This window comes from Pieris napi, chromosome 10, assembly GCF_905475465.1.
Source record: "Pieris napi chromosome 10, ilPieNapi1.2, whole genome shotgun sequence".
NCBI lineage: Eukaryota > Metazoa > Arthropoda > Insecta > Lepidoptera > Pieridae > Pieris > Pieris napi.
Window position 1 is genome coordinate 920,702 of NC_062243.1, and position 21,882 is coordinate 942,583.

Below are 21,882 nucleotides of genomic sequence, written 5' to 3' on the forward strand. Positions count from 1 at the left end.
TGTTTTTAAACATGTTTTTTTCACAATTACCTAAACTTATATTGAACACCACGTTTTTGACTAAAGAACTCTTTTGTCTCCTTTAACTCATTGTGTTTACCCTGTGATGAGGAGAGACAGATATGTTTAGATAAGACGGTGCAAGACTAATATATTTATAAATGGGATTTAGTTTGCAGAATATTATTAATAGTATTTATTAAATTTTGGTGATTCTGATATTGTATGTAAATTTATAAGGCAGATGGTAGGGTCGAGTTCAAAGCGTCAGCAACAAGTTATGGTATTTGTAATTGGGTCGTTCTTCTTTTAAACCTACAATTTGATAAAGCTTTAGCTCAATTTTTAAAATAAAAATATAAAGCTTTCTTGTCAGTTTATATATATATTCTGATAGCGGATTTTCTATTCTATTGGAAAAAGTGGTTTGCCGAGATGTTTACAGATTTTTGTACGATTTTCTAGGCCTGAAAGAAAAATTCGACAAAAAAAAATTACTTTTTCGGCACGAAATCTTTTATTTTATTCTATCGAATTCTCTTTGTCAAATAACTTGTACTTTTGTAATACATTAATTAACTAAATGAGCTTTTAGAAAACATATTAATATAATACATTTGTATGTATAAAATATGTTTTATTCGTGACCTAATACGACTCCGTCACATTTTCTGCTAATATAAATGTATTTTTTGCTATAAATCAATTTTTACTATCATTTAAAAATAAATACCAATATCACAGATAGCAATATAATCAAATAATATAAATATAAATTTTAAATGTTGCACTAGTCATAACAAAATATATAAAAGACAAAAAAAATTTTCCTATCAGGAGACAACATCGTGACGGAGTTTGATATTCTAGGGAACACCAGGCTGCGTTTTGGTATAAAACAGGTTTATTGTTCTAAAATAATTTATTTTGTTATACATCTTTTCAGTCTTCATCATTGTCATATAAAATAACATGAGATCGAACTTAGATAATTATTGAAATCACATTTGAGAACCTTTAGAATAAGAGATTCATATTTTAGTAAATTAAATGACTACTCATTCGTTTTAAGTAATTAAAGTCTAGTATAGCTTAACATCAAATTAACGTTTCCAAAAACATAAAATAAAATAATCATTAAGCCATTGATAGAAAGTCTTATTTTTCGAATATTGATAGTGGCTCTTCGAACTAGAAATATTGTCTCTTCCCTTTTTATTAACATTCGGAGCCTGGAGTGTTTGGTAAGAAGTACCGCAGACAGCAGTTTGATCAGTTGGATCTTTCGTTTTAAGCGTGGCGAAAGGCTGATCTTCATTGGTTGATTCATCTGGGCTGGATTATGTATACATAATATCGTAAAATCTTTTTCGGGGCATTTTAATTGTGTTCATAATATCAGTGAGCATGAAATCTTCCACATCATGAATTATATCGTCTTCTTTTTCGTTAGATAAGAACACGCCCACAGTATATATATATATAGGCAGAGGCTGATAAATTTAGAATAAGAAAACAACGTCGTAAGAATTGTTCACAGCAACAACTAAATACCCTATGGTTTAAGACGAGTTTCCGTGAACATTTGGTGGACTTGCTTTGTTCCTTTCAGGGGCACAATATTATTTGGAATCGTTGTTGCTACCTTTTCTAAGTCTTAGTCTGTCAAAATGAACCGTTTAAATTTGTTGGCATCTTGAAAGTGGATAAGAATTGGAACATCTGCTATAGTTTCCTCTACCTACTATGGCATCACCTTGGCGTTTCATTGTCCCTCCAACCATCAGAAGCTCCTTTTCCATGCCCTGATTCAAAGAAGTTCCAGGATATTTGGCGAAACCCATAATCTTCGAAAAAATTGTTTGCCATTAGGTAAAAGTGTGACAGAGTTGACATGTGACGTAGGGGTAAAAACTTGTTGCTAAGTCGATAACATTTAAAAGCTGACATATAATTTATAATTTACTCATTGACAACAAAATATTTCTTATAACGTAAGAGTAGACAACAAAAAGTAACAATAATAACTATATTTTGAATCCATTACTTACGTGACGAAGCGGTAGCCGAATAAAAACACACACCTTCTGTCACAGCTTTCGAGCGATTGACGCGCTGACTTTTGATCTCATAGGGGAAAGTGTACCAAGGGCGGGAAGGAGGTCTAAACCTTCAATCACAGGCCACAAAGACGAGCGGCACAAACGCGTATTTCGAAGGACAACCCACGTGACAGAATTTACAAAATAAAACACCAGGCAGTAGGAGACAAGTATTTGATATTTTTTAAATATTTTATTAAAAGTGATAAAAAATAATGGTTGCTATTGCATGATAGGCAATATATTTAGGAGCTATAAGATATTTTTATGTTTTGTGTCATCATATAATTTTTTCGTAATATTATGGATTAAACGCAAGCTGAGGTAGCGGGAGACATAGGGAATTTGTATGAGATACACTTCTGTCACGCGGATTTACTACTTTGTCACGTTCTTTTACAATTAAATTATTCAATATATTTGTTATTTGATCGTGCATAGCCATTATGCATATAGTACAGTGCATATTGAAATACAATTAAGAAAAAAATAATAGTAATTTCCTTGTTTATTTTCTCACTGATTGGTGGAGACAACTAATTGTAGGTTAAAAAGAAGAATGACCCAGTTATCATTTTAACCTTCTTACGGAAAAATCCAAAAAGTTATACCAAAAGTTAAACACGTAAAAGTATCGCAATTAAAAACATATTGTTTACAGCCTTCATGTTGGGTCACCAAGTACACTTACGTAATTGTAAAATAGGTAAACAATCCTTATAAGCGAATATCCACGAATTTCGAGATATTTTATTTATTAACACGGCGTTGCATATAGAAATATGACATAATTAAATGAATGGGAGGGCAACTGGTAGCCGAGCAATCTCTTCTAGGCAACAATGAGGGAAAAAAATAAAAAAAAATTAGATAAGGCAAGCACATGAAGAGCAAAAATACATAAAACATATAGACAACGAATGTAACAAAACAGTTCAATTAAAACATATGTTTATAGTGAACAGGACAATATAAAAATAGACACGTCATGAAAAAGAAAAGTGCACATAAATAACGATAATTTTAAATCAGTTTCACATTAGTTAGTACGAAAGTTAGGCATACGATATGGACAGGTAATTTTTGTGCAGTCGAGATTTTAAAGATGATAGAGGAGCTAAGCGAATAGAGACAGGAAGTGAATTCCAAAGCCTCACTGCACATAACTTCGGGTTGAAATCTGTTCAATACGATTTAAAAAACAAACACTCTTGAACCACACATATTTTAATATCCAAAAAAGAAAGATGCAATCGTATCAAAGGTCTGATCTACAAATGTCAATAAATTTATCGGAAAATACCCGACAATATAATAAACAATGTAAAGATCAACTTAAAAACTTGTTCTTTCGCTATTTCTTTATTTAAACAGTAAGCGAAAAGGATAGCTGTATTGTTATCGAGGCTTTTTTCAGCATTGGTATTATATTATTTAGACCAATAAGAAGTCGCACACAGTCGCATTCCCAACCCTGAGATCATGTGTTCGTCCCACCATTAGATTGTTTCTCATGTACGAAATGAACATGCGTATTGTAAAGTAAAACATCGTGAGAGTGGAGAATCAGGCAGAATTCTGATCACAACAATACTAAACAGTCACATAATTGAGCCCCTCGCCCCGCTTCGGGGTGATGGGGCAAATTATAACAACACTTAAATTAAAATATCACAATAGAAAAAGAAGACAAAGGAGGGAAATAATGGGTGGTCTTACAGCAAAAAGCAGCTTCTTCCAGATAGCCAAATACAGAACTTAAACCTACTTAATAAATTTGATGATTATTTAAATTAACCTATTCCTTGGGATTGATTTGCTCCAGTTCAGATATGGCTGCCATGCCTTACAAACAATCTGTATGACTCAAAACTTGGCGATTAAAAGGGTCTTCTTGCTCGCTCTACGCCCTTGACTTGCGAACTGGTAGTAAGTGTAAATATAGAATCAATTTAAAATCTTTCCTTTTGACGTTCATAAGTGTACTTGATTACCTATATGAAGTTATTTTGAGTTTGAGTTTATAATACAAGCTCAGTGTAACAAACAGGTATAAAATATATACAGAAATATATTTAATACTATCAATTTGACGTAATTATCGAAAGACATTCTTAAAAAGTGATTTGCAAGTGTTAAGCGGATATAATATAATAGGAAATGATGCAGATTTTTATGTATATGCATAAAATTAATTATTCGCCAAATTTACATACAAATCATATTAACATTAATAAATATACTTATCATCGTCTATTTAATCGATTTTATTATCAAATAATAGTGTATATGTATTTTTAAATTAAGCTTAGAACATTTTAATTGGCATATAGGTTATTCTATTTATTATAATCAGAACCTGTGGTGTATGATTTAAAAATTGTAGATAGATTTGCTTTAAATTTTATTGGTTATTCAAAATTTACTTAATAACATAGTACTGACTATATTTGTTATTTATTATTAAGGCAAGGCTTACACGTTTTTAAAGAGAAACAATGAAAAAATTTAAATCATAAATTAATACATATATTTTTATTCGAAATCAGTGATTTCATAATTTAAATAAAACCGGTAAAAATGTATACTTAAAATCCACAGACTATGTTATAAAGAAATCAACATCAGTAAAACTTTAGTACATTTTATCGATCGAGTTGTTGACATTAATATTATCAAACCTGATATATTCATAGCTTTGTATCTGTCAAGGTGAAATCAATCCTGTTTTAATCAAAAAGTAGTTTCTACATATATATCTTTAATTCAATAAAAATAACAGGCTATTTGAATATAATATGCACACTGAGACTAACTCATTTAGAATACGTTACAATGGATTCCTGCTAAATTACTATCAAGTGAGAGTGTGACGTCAAATCCGTTCCTGTTACGTAGCGCGTACTACGTCATCGCTACGGAGTAATATTTTTCGTAGCGTCACTACTTCACTCGTAGACACAACCTCGTAGCCCTTTTAAATAGCATTTCGATAATTAATAAATCCACGAATTATAAAGAAATTCCTTCAAAATCGATGCAAATTAACAAAGCATCGCATAGAATTATGTGAAACCAATGCGTACTCCAATGTGTGAATACGTAAAATTAAACTAAACTCGACTAAAAGAGACGAAAATAGCAAATATTTGTGAATGTAAAAGAGAGGGAAGGTGTAGCAACAAGTTGGCGCGTTATCGCGGCCGTGACGTCGCGACCCTTTCACTCGAGTCGCGTCGAAACCGGCGCTCGCAGTCAATCAGTCCGCGCGGCTCGGTCACTGCGTGAGAACGTCTCGCGTAACGTGTCCCCAAATAGAACCACGGGTTATTCGCTTATAAACTTTTCGGGATAACACCTAAACGGCACTCCGTTGTGTTAGAATCTCGTATTGTGCAACCATGGGCGTAATCAAAGTGACTCCCGACACCGCGGCGTTGATCTCCGCCTGCGACTTGCTCGATGACATGAAGGTGAGTCCCGAATCATGTGACAAATCGCCTCCCAATGCCGGTAATTACGTGGGACGTCCGCCTCGTCACGGGATTGCGAGTAATTCTGAAATGCGCTTCGACGCTGTTACAACACGAGACGCCAAGAAAACATTTTTTGGCATAATATTTCAAGTCAAACGAATAAAATTTGTTCAAGTCGCTTGTTTCAATTAAGCAGTTGCTATGTTCTCTCTAAGAAAACCATAGATATTATTATCGCGTTGTTTACTCGCAAACGTTCAAGGTATTAATTCAAGTCATAAATTTGTAACAATTCATGATAATTTTTATAAATTTAGCGTTGCTCACGTATAATAAACATTTCCTTTTAATTAATAATGCAATATGTCGGCTATTCGACGTGATTTGTCACGCTTCTTGGGTTTTCGTTTTAAATGAAAGTTTGTTCTGGTTGATTACGACATAGGCATAGAATAGCAGATGGTACACAAGTAGGAACCACCGTAGGCCGATTTCACGTCCATGGTGAAATGAAAAGTGGACGGAAGCGGTGTCCTTATCAGTGGTTTGACACGATTACTGGAGTCGAAGGTGGTACGTGAGGGCACGCGCAACCTTTGTCGGAATGCAGCCTAGTTGCTAATCGTATTGCGTTCTAAGATAGTGTTTTTTTCATGGACAGGAAAATGCTTCTGAGTTGTGGCTTTACACATTGTGAAAGACGTGTGCACATATCGTACTATCAAATTATACTTAAAATAAAATAAAAATGAACTTAAGCGGTTATTACAAATGACCACAAACTAAGTACCATAATTTATAATTTAACTTGATACTATATTGAGTTTATTCCTTGACACATAACACAATTTTGCGCCCAGTTTACTGTACTACTTTTCAACTGATTACTTCGTTTTTCAATATATTTGATAGTGGTGTTCAAATACAAGCTAAATTTGAAAATACCTATCATATAGACGATAATATATTATATTTTAAGTATTTCTACTCTCAATATGACCTTCAATTGAAAGAACTACAATACTTTCCCTAGATATATTTGTATTATCTTATCAAGTGAAATTAGGCACTTGTGTCAAGATAATGCATTATCTTTTATATCTATTTAACTTCGATAAGTGTAATTAAAATCGGGAAAAATGGAAAATTCTGGAATTGCGCGTACATTTATCAATACTGAGAAAACAAGTATGATAATATCGCCCATACAAAACTACGACGCAAAATAGATTTATAAATAAGTTCATAAAATGCTAATTAAACTATCTGACAGATATTATTGTTGTTTGGAATCTTAAATTTGAAAAGGGGGCTTGGGGCACATTCATTTAAATATCTGTTTATTTAATTTAAAGTACGAAGTATCTTTCTTTTTTAAAGAATTCCAACCCTAGTCCTCCACTACTGCGTAAACTGATTTGGTATTAAGACTGTTAAATTATCGTTTATGGGCTGTATTAAATCTAATTCAATTGCACAATACAATACATCAAATCGATTATGCCATGCCGAAGTATGCGTTGCTATGAAGTGGATGGAATTAGATTTAAAAATATGTTATTAAAATTTTAACATTAAAACTTTAGGTTTCTTACTAAGTAAATAATAGTGATATATAGAAAGTGATTGTTGCAAATCTAGTATTAACTTTTACGTCACTACACTGATAAGGTACTACGTTTGAATATAACCTGGCTTACGTAAAGAAACGTTAATCAACAATTAATTGATCTATTAATTATCTGTATACTCGCTACCTATGCACTGCCATTACTCATTTGCGTCTAACATGGGTGGGAACCTGGTCTGAATTATATCAGATACTCAAATATCTTTCAGACCCAGTTCCCGATTCTAAAGAATTCTATTACGCCAAGGGATCAAGCCGCACGGAAAGTGACTGGTCGTTGACTTTGAATATTGTTATATATCGTGCGATTAAGAAATATATATTTTCGAAGATTAATTAGTTCTATGAATAAATTAATAAAATACCCTCCCAACTTGGCACCACTTGAATAAAATATTACTTAAATCGATACCTATCGATCTACCTACATAAAATGATAAGATCATGAAAATTATTATAAGATATCATTGTTTATAATAATAAAACATTGTGTTCGCACGTTTGACCTTCAATATGATGAAGAACCGTGATAGATATGGATTACAGTTTTGGAGACCAGACAGTATTTTTTATGGTTATTATATAACACTGAGGGCAGTAGTTTTATTATTGTTTTGAATTCTCGTGTCTTTATATAATACATACGTTTTACTTGTATAGTAATCTGTATCAGTCTTGCTTTGAGGGCCGTCGTAACTACTCAACGCGAATCATATCGATGCACCATTATCATGACTGGTGAGGTCTCTGCAATGTTTAAAGAATTTAAAGAATTTGTATAACTGTCAATGAGAACATATTTAAAATTACTTCTTCATCTCAGAATTAAATAATAGTAATATAGATATACAGTAATATATATAATGTACGATCACTGACAAATGCGTGCACTGACTTGACAGGTCCACTCAATCTGTGTCGTTCTTTCCTCAAAAGACCATTTCAGACTGCAATCTACATGGTCTTCACATAATCTTGTTATGTCTGGACTTTAAAAGAGACTGTGACCTCTGAGTTTGTTTCGGCGTTTCTTCTCAGAGTAGTCAGATAGGAAACGTCCATCTCATCTAGTTTTAAAAACAAATATGCTTGACGTGTAAAAGTGTTTGTACAAAACTACTTACAGAAAATAAATCATTTATCATTTTAGAGAAACTAAATTTAATTAAAATTTATCAACATACATTTCGGTTAAAACTCGTAGCGATAAGATAATTTTTATAATTGTGCGATTCATTTTAAAAATGAAAAAGTTTTATGAGATATTTAAAATTTGTTAGCATATTAAACAAGATAATAAAAAATGTTAATTTAAAATTGAAACGCTAATTATTTCAGAAATAATTAAAATAGAAAAGTTATCTTTAAATTGTCTTATTGATTGACTTTGTATCTTAACTATAAACATATAATGGGAAATATAACGTATATTCAAATAAAATCCGAACATATTTGAGACCCGACTGAATTTAAACCCCAAAATGTAAAACAAATTCCAAAGACAACACGCGCCGTCACGCTAGAGCAACGCGAGATCACAGCGTTTCGACAATTCTCTATTAATTTATTCGCAAATTACTAACGTTTCAATAGAGAGATTATAATTATTAAATTGTATTGGATATAGAGAAAACAAGACACGAAATGTTATTCGTATTATGACGTGCAGAAGCGGTCATATACCTGCGAAACTTTTTGAATAAATAAAATAATACAAAGCCATTTTCTGTGGTACTGTGTAATTTTATGGATTGCGTCATTCAAAAACTAAATTCTAAGATTTATAATAAAAATAAAGAATCACTGTATCTGTTTCGTTATCATTAGTATTTAGGCAAACATTTAAACACACAAAATAATAATAATCAAAAAAATTATGGAAAGAAAAAAGAATGATATACATTTTAAGTGTGTAATATGTGTGCGTTGTGGTTGTAACTGGCCCTGGCTCAGCATTATGCTGTGTTACACGGCGCTGGTCATTCTGCCAGAGACCACAACAGTTAGTTTGCGCCGCAGACGCAAAAAAAATAATGTAATAGTAAAAATATATATAATAAAAAATATATATAATTTCTTAAGAGACCACCTTCTGTGCCTGACACATGCCGTTAATTTTGGGGTATAAAGCATTACGGTTTCCTCACGATGTTTTCCATCATTTAGTGTTAAATGAGCACATAGACAGAAACCCCATTGACACAGCAGACCCACGACCTCAGGGATGAGAGCCACACTTACAACAACTTACCACTTTTGGAAATATGTACATTTTTATTGTACCTGTTGTATCAAGAAGTTGGATACGAGACGCCTAAAGAGAATAAACTTTTTCAGTTCATAAACATGTAGTGAATATAAGTGCAAGTGCGGTAGCTCGAACATTATCTTAGTTTAAGCTATTCACTAGAAACTTAAGTCAACATAATATTATTTATTAGCCATAATTATTGTACAGGCTAGATTGTAGTTCATGTAAAGTCGCACTCTTTTTTGTGAGCTTTATTCAAGGAAAAAAGTGTACATTTATGTTTGTTAGTTCTTGAAGATGTATGCTTCGATCTCTGAAACATTGTAGGAAGTTAAAACATTAATTTTATATATGTTTAAATTATTCACAATCTATGTATATGTAACTAAACATTCTAGAAACATTTCTTTGTTTTCAATTAATAACTTTTACGAAGTTACAATTTTTTAAGGTTTTTACAGCTCAGGTAATTTACTTTTTAATTGATTTTTTGTTTATTAATTGGCTATTTAGGAAAGTTTATATAAATTTAAATTACTTGCTAAAACTAGACTTAGGTAGTTTTATATTATCATTCTTCAAATTATCACTCGTATTGGAGACCAGAAGCTAGTCGTTACATTCCTTAATTCCACATTTTGTCTCTGACTTATGACCATATTTTATAACAGGTTTTGTAGTTTCTGTGCCTGACATACGCGGTTGATTTTTGGTCTAAAACGTGTTTAGTTTTCACAATGATTTCTTTACTTGTTAATGTACACCTAAGTCTCGAACTAACGACCTAAAGGTTAAGAATACACTTAGCTATACCAAAAACTAGGTTTATTTAATAAAAAAATATGATATTTAAGTTACATGTGTTAAGGTTTTCATATCTTGTCGCTACACGTAAACGTTAGTATATCAGTAGATTTTGATAAAATAAACATAAGTTAAGTAATGTGCTATAATCAACAAATAAAGTAAATATAATCGCAATGTATCGAATAATAATAGCATTCAAAGCAGTTTGTAGTATCTCTATACTCATAGAATCTTAGACATACACTAATTAAAATTTAAAACAATCACTAAAATAAAAGTTTTAAATACTTAACTCTAAAATAAGTTTTTAAAATAAAAAAGATTAGTCTAAACCTGTGTTCCCCAACCTCTTTTGTGCCATGCCACGTGAGACACCTTATTCAACATGCATAAGTTTTAATTAAAACAAAAATTATGGTTAAATTAAAGAAACATAAATGATACGTATATTTTTTTCCTTATTAGGAAGAAATTACTAGGAACTTGATAACGAAACGCAGCAAGTAAAACATGAAATGAAAAAATTATAATTCCAAATATCATATACATATTATAATAATAATCCAAATCTTAATTTTTTTTCGAAATGCCCTTCACAATCAAATTGCGGGCGTGGACCCCGCGTTGAGAATCACTGGTCTAAACTAATAACAAAAAAATATTTTTATAGACTATGCTTTATTAAAAATGGAACAACAGTTTGCTTAACCATTAGTATCAATACTATATTTACGAATTTATATTAAATAAAAATAAGTAGGTTAACTACATAGCAAACACTAACATTACATACATTCCTTTTATAACAATAAAGATAATTCGAACGACCTTTGATAACCGCAAGTCAGCTGTGAGAATTTTAGTATAATTCAGTCGTGAGCATTGCATCCTTGCTACTCTCTAATGTACAGGATGGCACCGAATATCTAGGTCGGTTTGATCAAGGTTATTGGAACCCTATCCAGTTAGACAGCAATATCTATGTATGTAAATATACTGATATATTGGTAGAAGAACAATAAAATACAGTTACTAAAGTAACAAACAGTTATAGGTAAACATAACATACACGAAGGTATAATAAAACATTTAAATTATAAAAACTAAACGAAAATAATTTCAACGTGTGAGCAACTATGGATATCATAAAGTAATGAACATATATTTTGCTATGTTTCTGTAATACCAAATATATTAATATTATAAGCATTAGATAATATAATAAATAGAATAATCTCACATCTAGATTAGATTTTTTTCTCAAACTATTTCTTATCTTATCGTTAATTATTATTATTTTTCCTGTTTTTCTTTATATACATTAGATTTTTCTTGACATTTTAGCGAATCTACCACAATCTTAACAAACGTGCTTATGAAAAATTTCCCTACTATTGGATAGTTGATTATATATTAAACATTTTATATACATTAACATTGCTATGATAAATTAGTAAAATAGACGCCAATTAGACTACTATATTTCATATCACGCTATCACACAATCCTAATCGCCTAGTTATTATAAATATATACACCTGTTACAATGCAATAAGACAGCTCACTCGCACATAGTAAAGAATTATTTATGTTGATTTTAATCACCACTTAAGGTAAATAATTCTATCTCCAATTGTCAATAAATCACAGTTCCGTGCATTTTTATTATAATTTAAAAGCGCAGGTGTTTCATTAAAATCTATTAAAACATGTTAAGTCAATTATCTGTTCAATAATTATTGAAGCTTGATAATCTTGCACTATCTGCCTCCGACAGGAAGTTATTCTTAATTCTCTTTGATTAGCAAATCAAATTTGATAAAGAATGATAGTAATTTTCTTAAGTGCATTACCTATTGTTTTAATAATTCATTTTATTGTAGGGTGACTCCAGATAAATAGTTTAAAATTATTATTATGATACGTATTTGAGTCGTACAACACTTTTTTATCAGTTATGTAAAGATAAGTACATAAAGTAAGAGATCGACCTACAGTACACTCATGATATCGATTCTTTGGTTAAAGATAGATATTTTCACCGTACTACCAAATATTTATCTTAGAAAACAATCCATATGTGCACAGAAATGCGAGAATTTTTAGGGCCTTAGACAAATTCACTTTGCGACAGGCGTGAATTTGTACGTGAATAACATTGATTCATGCTTCGTCACGTGATCATTCTCATATAATTACGTTTGACGTTAGTGTATAACGCAATGTGATTTTGTCTCTAGCCCCTGGTTTAGTTATAATTTCGTCTCCTTCACTCTGTGTTGCCAGCGGTAAGAAATATCAATTATATAGTTTCTTCGCTTTTTAATATGTAGGAAAGATTTCAGAATGCAATACTAAATGAAACACGCTGTAACAACTGTTGGCTCAATTTACTAAAATAAATTGTTGGGACGTCTCAAATACAGTATTTGTTGTTTAAATACTAACGTGTTTAAATTTTTATATATTTTTGTTGTGTGATAATGTTCAAAGAGACTTGCGTTATTTTATGAAATATCCCCCGACGAGGACAAACGAAAAACTGCTTCCTAACCAACAGTTTCTTCTGACAATCGAAGAACGAGAACCATTCGTATGCGTTAAACGCAAAACATCCAAATTAAATATTTTAATTTTAATTAATGTGTACTAAAATCATTGTTTAGAGATTTTAATTGTTAAGACAATTAAAAACTGTATTATTCCTGTCTTTGCGTTATGGAACTGCTCCACCCTAATTCGTAAAGTTTTTTTTAGTTCGGTTTGAACTAAAGTACTCGGTTATCTCATTCTGATCAATTGTGTTTACTCTGTAAGTAAAAGAGATGAGCGTTTCCATGTAATTGTGGCTAAATTATAAGCCTTCCTCATTCTATCAATATAAATTTTAAACACCTTTATCTGATTTGTTATATTCAATAAAATATCAACGCAAACCGGTCAAGGCAGTCTTGAAATTCTAAAACACAATAATAAGTGTTTAAAAATAGGTAAAATTATCGTCACTATGATAATCAAACTGGTAATCTAATCAAAGGAATTGGTACATTCTTCAGTTGTAATAAGGTTGATATTGTGTTGGACTATATTGTTTGAAATAACAAATCTGAATGTAACATGAGTCTGATGGTTTTGAGTTAAGAAAACTTAATTTAAAGAGTTGTTTTAAAGACCATATTGAGCAGATAATAAAATTAGTAAAAATATCTTCGTACAGTATATTTATATATCAATTATATTTATTTCAACAAAAATATATGATCATTTTCTGATCGTTAATTAAAGCATCTTCAATAATATACCGAGGATCGAACACACGACCTCTGGGTTGAGAGAGGGCTTAGTTACTAGGCTACCTAGATTGTTATCTACTTGATATTTCATTATATCGTATGATTGAAAGAGCAAAATAAACATTAAAAAGAAAGTATTTTATCACTGATATCGCGTTATCAGAATTAATAAGCTTTATCAGAATTTTGGGTAAAATAAATTATGCCGATTAAAAGCATTGTATTATATTCTGACGTAACTCAATGTCACAATTGAAACAAATGTTTAACATAAAAGAATACATTAAATATATTTCCTTTATGTTAACATTTGTAGAGAATTTTATTTGTTTTTTTTTGTCAGAGTAACCTGACAACACATCTGCATAAAATTATAAATCACGAAATTCCACTACCGTATCACTATACGATATTCCACTGAATATCGTGAAGACATTACATTATTTTGCTTCCTACTATTCTCAAAAATCTAAATTTAATACGTATTTAATACTTCTTTTCACACAAAAGTGTAACAAGCAACTTCTCTTATAAAAATTGTCAATAGGAACTATCCATTGTATTTTTACTATATACAATATGTTGTTTGAACTAAAATCGAATAAATGATCAAACAGTATATCAGATGTTATCCAAATTTTTCAAATTACTTACAACTGCATAAACTACGGTTCAGATTGTATATAAATATAGTATATATCGATTAGAACTTCTTATATACTAGTACAACTTTATTTACATTTTAAAAACATAATACACCTTACCAATTCAACCAAAACAATATTTTTCTAAGATACAGTCTGTACAGATCTATATTTCATAAATTAACAATTAAGTTATTAATTAACTGCCATAAAACTATACATTTCTGAGTTCTCGTAGACGTCATAAGCTGTTACATAAAAGATATATGCAAATATCAATACTATTAGTTCTGTTGACGTAAAGAATACGTCGTGCATACAAATCAGTATTAATTTAAATTCGTTGGTTAAATAAAAGAAAGCTTGTGCCTCGCGGTTGAAGTTTACAGTTTAAGCATTAAAAAGTAATGTCAATGTCGAAGAATCTTTGTCAAATAAACTTAAATAATATTTAATATTACGTAAATATAAACTAATTACATTTTTAAGAGCAGTGTTGGCCTAGTGGCTTCAGCGTGCGGCTCTCATCCCTGAGGTCGTAGGTTCGATCCCAGGCACAGCACGAATGGACTTTCTTTCAATGTGCGTATTTAACATTCGCTTGAACGGTGAAGAAAAACATCGTGAGGAAACCGGTTTGCCATAGACCTAAAAAGTCTTGACGACGAACGACGGCGTGCGTCAGGCACCGAAGGCTGATCACCTACTTGCCTATTAGATTAACAAATGATAATGAAACAGATACAAAAATCTGAGGCCCAGACCTAAAAAGGACCTAACCTTTATTTATCGTGCACACATACCTTTTTAAGCAATCTACATAATCGTGATACTATTTCCCACCTCTTACATTTAAATAATGTGCCCTAACTAAATATGTCTTTACATACAATTTATAAAATGACACATAATTTAGCGTTACAACTATTTCCGTTATTAGCACGAGAAACCGATGCTTCAAAGCATCTATATTAACTCTATTTAATTCTGTTATTACTAGAATTTTTTAATTAATATTAGTTAACTATGAGTGCTTTACTCGTGTGGAAATGCATCAGACCAATCCAGTTCCGTTTCGAATTTCAGAGCACGTATTCCGAGGCCAATACGGCCTCTCGAAATCGAAAGTATGTCTAGATGTTACCTACATACATGTACTTGTTACATACTCCAAAGACCATACAACTTATTTAAACCAGATGCTGCCCGTTATTTTGCTGATTATTTAAGTTCACCACATCATATTTAATGATATATCTATAGATGTTACAAGTAATATTTTCGAAAAAAAAATTATAGAACAAAACGGGCTGATGTTAAGACACTCTCAATGCCAGAGGACTCGCAAGTGCGTTGCCGGCCTAATAAGAATTGGTACGCTGTTTTCTTGAAGGACTTTAACTCGAATTGGTTCGGAAATACTTCAGTGGGCAGCAGCACATATGTTGCGCGGCAAAAACTGCCTTAAAACGCTCAGTTGTGGAACGACGGAAACCGTACGAACGGAAAAAATACATAACAATTATAGTAAAAATAATGTTACAAAAAATTAAGAAGTAAAAATAATGTACTTACTTTTCCAATTTTACTTAAAAAATTTTTAACAGCGGCTTAGGTATCAGGTAGGCGCTTAACAAAGCTGTTTCTTTAATTGATCAACCCACGAATCGATATCGAATTTATTAAATTCTGGATAGTTTATGTACTCTTATCGTGATCAAATATTGGAAGTCCAGTAATTTCTTTTGTTTATTGCAATTATACAAAACTATAGTAACACCAAGTGTATGTAATAACAATTTATGGCTATTTCACACTAGTACAGTTATGGTTAGGTAAAACTAGATGACAGTAGTGATTTCCTCTGCTAACAACTAAGGCATAAGAACCTAAAACAACTGTTATGTTAAAGAAATCTTTTATAAAGAACAAACTTGAAAACGTCCAGTCGAAACCAAATGTTTTCATTATATCTACAGTTAACACTTAATGAAATCAAAATGGTGGATATAGGATCTTAAAAGGCTTTTAGACCTTACCTTTTTTCTAACAAAACCAATAAATCTAACTAATCGAATTTAAAATACGTAATGTTTTGCCGTAAATGTTAAAGTGTTTCAATTTAAAATTGGAACGCGACTTTGGCCTAGTGGTTATTATCATAATTGCGCATATAGATTTTATCATGACACAGCATATTACGAAACAACAAAAAATTGCCAAACAAATTAACGCTTATTGTTATTAAGTTGTAGTAACAATTTCTTTTATTTTCAATATCAGTTTTCTTCTTTTATCTATTTATTGTATTTAATTAACTTATATTTTTTGTGTCGTATATTTTAACAATGTAATCGGTTTTGGTTTTGTTTATTGTCTAAGAGTTTTCTTTTATAATATAGATATGTGTAGCTGTAAGATTACTTATAAATAAATAAAATTATTTGTTAAACATCAATCAAAGCGTTAGAGGTTCTATATCTCTTTCTCAAATGTCATGCTTCATGACTCGTTAAAACTTAACGAATCGCACATCATTTTAACGGGAAATATACTCCTGAAGAAACAGAATTAAACCTGACTCAATATATCGTGAGCAATTTAACTAACCAAAATATCAATTTAAACCAGTATAAGTGGCGTAATAGCTGGTAGTTCTCATTATATATTCCGTAGCAAAGTCACGTACGAATGCTAATATAGTTATTGAAATCGAAAGCATCTTTTAAGGTGCGCTATTGCAAATAGAGGCATCGACCTTCTCTTGCGGATGTCCGTTCTGTTACGTCATTATACCAGCAGGGCTACTCTAAAAATATTAAAATTGTATCGGAATCTGAATTGACCCTAAATAAATTCCAAGAGAGAATTATCACTAAATAAATTCAAAGCCCTCGTTTAACGTAAATTAATCAATAAAGCTTTTTATAAATTAGACGAATATTTATATGATCCTAATCCTTGGTATTCATTTGCTCCAGTTCAAACAATTTGTATGAATCAAAACTTAGCGATTAAAAAGAGTGGCGGAAAGTTTCTTGCCAGTTCTTCTTGCCCGCTCTACGCCCTAGACTTGCGAACTGGTAGTAAATGTAATACAATTACTTTACCTCATTTTTTGACGTTCATATGTGTACTTGTTTACATTTAGTTTGAATTGTCTACGCAATCCTTTATGTGAACAAATCCCATAATACAAGTTTCTCCAAATCCCATAATACACGCGCATCAGCTTCTTTAAAGCTGCCAGTGTGTTAAATAAATAATAATAATAATCCCGAAGTTACAAGTATGCCCCGTGCATGAAGGTCCATCAAACAAAAAAATAAGCGTGTCTTGTGCTGTAAGACTCAAAGTTTGGGTTGAAACATAGCGCGATTATGACTTTTATGTGTTGATGAAAAAGTATAACGTTTTTGAAATACTTGGACTTCAATCTCGACTCTAAATTTTAACCTTAATGGTAGCCGTTAGGTCTAACTCGTACTTAGCTTCTGTAATATGCAATTTATTTAGTCTAATTATTTTTTTAAATCACTTGCCTTAGTGTACCTTGCGTGTTTAAACTCGGCAAAGGTTTCGTAACTCAGAGCTAAGATCACGTACTTTACGAGCCTTTAATAAATTCTCAGAATTACAAGCAAAATCTAAAGAAACTAAACAATTGTTCTATAATTATACAAAGATTGCTGTTTTCTTGGAACGGAAGACACAATTGCTACATTTTTTTAACAATAATTGGTTGAGGAAAATTGTTTTACATATTTAAAAATTGTTCTACTACTTTTCTTACAAATGTAGATTTTGTTTTAATAAAAATACATTTAACTGTAGATTATTAGAGATATATTCAATACTTAGCTGAAAATACTATCGTATCAAAGCTACTTAATGTAAATAAGATCAAAGAACAACTATAAAATTGAATGCTCTTTCCCTTAAATACTAAAATACTGTACATAAGCATAAATGCATGTACATAAAATAGAGTAAAATATTAACGATACATTTTTGTATTAAAACGAAAATGTTATGAACGTGGGTCTGTGATAGATGAACTAAAGAACTCTGTTAGCTTGAAAAAACATTACACGTTCCACAAATCGTCACCAAAAATATATTAAATCGTAACAACCAATTTTACAATATGTTTGTGTCAATTTAACAAAAGATAAACGACAAATAAATTGTATGAAAAGAAATACGCTTTACAAAGATGACGTAAACAGAATCGTGACAAACACCTGTACAAAGTTGTTTTGCACACGATGACGTGATTGTAATATTTATATTAAATAAATCATTATTCGGAATCATTAAATTTGAAAACATCTTTGATAATAAAATGTGGGAGGACTTTTAACGATTGGATTTCTCGAATTAGAATGTTCACTATTTTATGCCTGTTTTAGGGACGTTCCCTATACGAAGGTTAAAAATGAAATGGGATCACTCAAGATACATATCTAATTCAGTCGCACTCTTCATTTCTGAAGGTTGCGCCGCTCAACTTCCTCCACTCTCCCCTGTCTCCGGCAACTTTCTGCGCCTGGGTGATGGTCCTGTAGGAGGTTATATAGAGGGAGTTGGCCTCGAGGTCTGGTTTCATCCACTTTGCCAGTCACGATGAGTTAACCTAAACTTTCTGGCACGTGTGACATGTCCTAAAAATCTGTATGCGTTGGTAACAAAGTGTCGAAAGATTTTTTACTTGTAACCGTCCTAGTATGGGCACGATTATTTCCTTATCAAAAAGATATAAGCGCGAATATGTGAATTAACTCATAAAACACGCCATATCAATAATTTATTTACATTTCCAATCATTATTTATTTATTTATTAACACTTCGATACCTCATACAAAAACATACATATGAAAAAGCAGGTTACATAAGTTATTAGGCAACGGGCGGCCTTATCGCTAACAAGCGATTTCTTCCTGGCATCCCTGGTATGAACCAATAAAAATGAAACACCTACAGAGGGTAATGTACAAGAAGTACATAAATAATTAACAAAAAAGAACATAAAATAACATGTAAAACTAAAATAAATTACGAATAGTTTCCAATAATTTGATATAATTACTATTAGTTACCTTATAATGTGACGAATTCTCGAATATATCCGTAGAAAATTTTGAAATAATTAAAATTAAATAGTACTCATTTAAACTAAAATGATCATAAAACGATGATGCTTCTAACAATGCAAACCAGAAATTCGTTTCATTTAAAAAAAATATGATTTAGTATTCTCGAAAAAAATGCATATTTTCAATTTTACCTTATCAGAATTATTACGCCGGGTACTATTTTTTTAAGAAATTAAATATTTTATACATTTTCGCGCTCGTTTTTTGTGGTATTTTCCACTAATTGACTCTAATTCAATTTAATTTAATTATTTTGACCTTCTGTACAACCTTATGATTATTACACGTTACAAATTTGAGTGACATTGTAACATACAGTTTAAATTTTAGTGGTACAATTATTTCATTTCACGAACAACTGTCACAATAAAAATATTACAAATTTATGGAAATATATTAATAATATCAATTATTCTAAAATTATAAACTTATACCGCATAAAGCTTTTTTAATGAAATTTATAAGGTTACGTTTGATTTTTGTCATTCTAACGTTGAATAATATATTTATAGGTCAACTAACTTATAAGCATCTAGTAAAACCTCTCACACAACCTCTCTTACGTACGAGCCAAGGCTTTTGATCAACCCCATTTTTTTTTATAGTAGACAGTTATATTTATTGAACTATAAAAAATGTTTCCTAGAAATAATATACATGGCAAAACAATGTTTGCCGGGTCAGCTAGTATTGTTATATGTTTCCATTACTATTATGGTAACTAAACTGTGTCTGAACATCTGGTGACTATTTAAATTCACGCTTGACGTGATCCCGTTTTGTTATTTAAATTACAGAGGTCAAACTAACTATGACCTTTTATTTTATAAAAACTAAATTTGGTGAACAAAGTTTCATTACCTTTTTTATGGTTCTGGCACGGTTTGTGCATTAGCCAGCGTCAAGTATAAGATTTTTTATAATTCGCACTTGTAATTTGCCATCCTCGGCCTATAACGTATTGCTACGTTCTAAATCTTCGCTGTCGCCTTTTTTAGGTAGCATACTCACTGCTTGCCTTAGAAATTCGACTGTGCCCTCCATGTACTGTTTAAGCACTCGCCCGGTACCGCACAACCCTCCCAAAGGCCGAGAACAAATTTAAATTAAATTAAAACTTGCCCTCGAACCGGGAATCGAACCCGGTACCCATCACCTAGCTGCCACTTAATAAGACCGCTAGTTTCATTACTTTAACTTTGGTTAAAGTTCGTTGGAATTCTGACGTTGACTTTGACATTCTAGCTGTCAACAGTAGCCATAAATAAACGTGATAACATATCGTTGTAAACGGAAACCACAGATTGTTATCGACAGAAAACTTTGGTAATAAAATTATTTACAAATTCGCTCGATTATCATTCGATATCATCGCTGTAACCATTTTACGGGAATAAATTTGAATTTCATCGCATAACATAACAATATTTTGCAAAGAGGTCATCAAACTACATACATTGTTTGGCAATAACGCCGTAACGCTCTGTTCGCACGGTACGCTTCACACGCGAAGTTCACGATCGCTTCACTCTAGTGCGGTGTCAATGACAGCTGGATAATGGGGTCTTTATATATAACGCATTGTTTTAACCCCCCACGCGATATGCATTGACACCTGACAGTATGTGGTTTATAGTATTGTCTTTATTGACATAACTTTCACGCATTTGATAATAAAACAATTTTTACCGGATTGAAGTTATGTATTTACAATTATTTTTCATAATATTAAATTTAACCGACGTTTCGCGTGCTTTACAGCGTGCGTGGTCACGGTGACTGAAGACAAAAGGTGTTGAATGTCAAAAAGTATCGCAGCTGTAGATAAAGTTGTGTTATCTGTATTTATTTCTCCGGAGTTGGTATCGACTAAAAGGGAGGGTTTTGGCAGAAAACTTTTGGAGGGTTTGGGTTTCTGCCAAAGACGCGAAACGTCGGTTAAATTTAAAATTATGAAAAATAATTGTAAATACATAACTTCAATTCGGTAAAAAATTGTTTTATTATCAGTATGTGGTTTATTGTTGTGTCATAATATCTAAGCCATAGACGCGCTCTTTTTTATACCATAAAGAATAACTCTATGCAGTCATCTGAACGCAACCGAGCACGACTTCCTTCATAAAGAACCCCACCCCATTTTTGACATGACTTTAATTTTGTCTTCTCAGTTACTTGAGCTAAACAGTTTGTTTGCTTGACACAAATGATATATATATTAAATTTATAGGACGTAAGTGAAATCTCCAATGTATTATATTACTGGTAGCTTGCAAGTACGTTACCTGTTTAAAAAAAAACTGAATTTTATTAATAACAGAATATTGTAATAATATTGTAATCTTTATGCAATAATTCTTGTTGATTATCGGATGACTTCTTTTATATTACCATAATCCGACGAAATGATAACCATTTTCTTGAACTCAAACTTTGCTTATTGCAAATATTCGACGTATAAATAAAAATGAATAGCCACTGTGGCACGACAAGTTAAAGCTTACTTTTGAGAAAAATACTTA

The 21,882-nt window shown here is 31.3% G+C and overlaps 1 protein-coding gene across 2 annotated transcripts in view; it reads left to right on the plus strand.

The window, feature by feature from the left end:
• Positions 1 to 21,882, plus strand: part of LOC125053244 (terminal nucleotidyltransferase 5C) — a 161,454-nt gene that overhangs the window by 132,375 nt on the left and 7,197 nt on the right. The window contains exon 1 of one of the 2 annotated variants that reach the window (XM_047654498.1): positions 5,346 to 5,575. The exons of the other annotated variant lie outside the window; for it this stretch is intronic. Within the exon in view, the coding sequence (XP_047510454.1) occupies positions 5,504 to 5,575 (72 nt within the window). The 5' untranslated portion in view covers positions 5,346 to 5,503. Of the gene's footprint in view, positions 1 to 5,345; positions 5,576 to 21,882 lie in introns of those variants that run through there. 2 annotated transcript variants of the gene reach the window in all.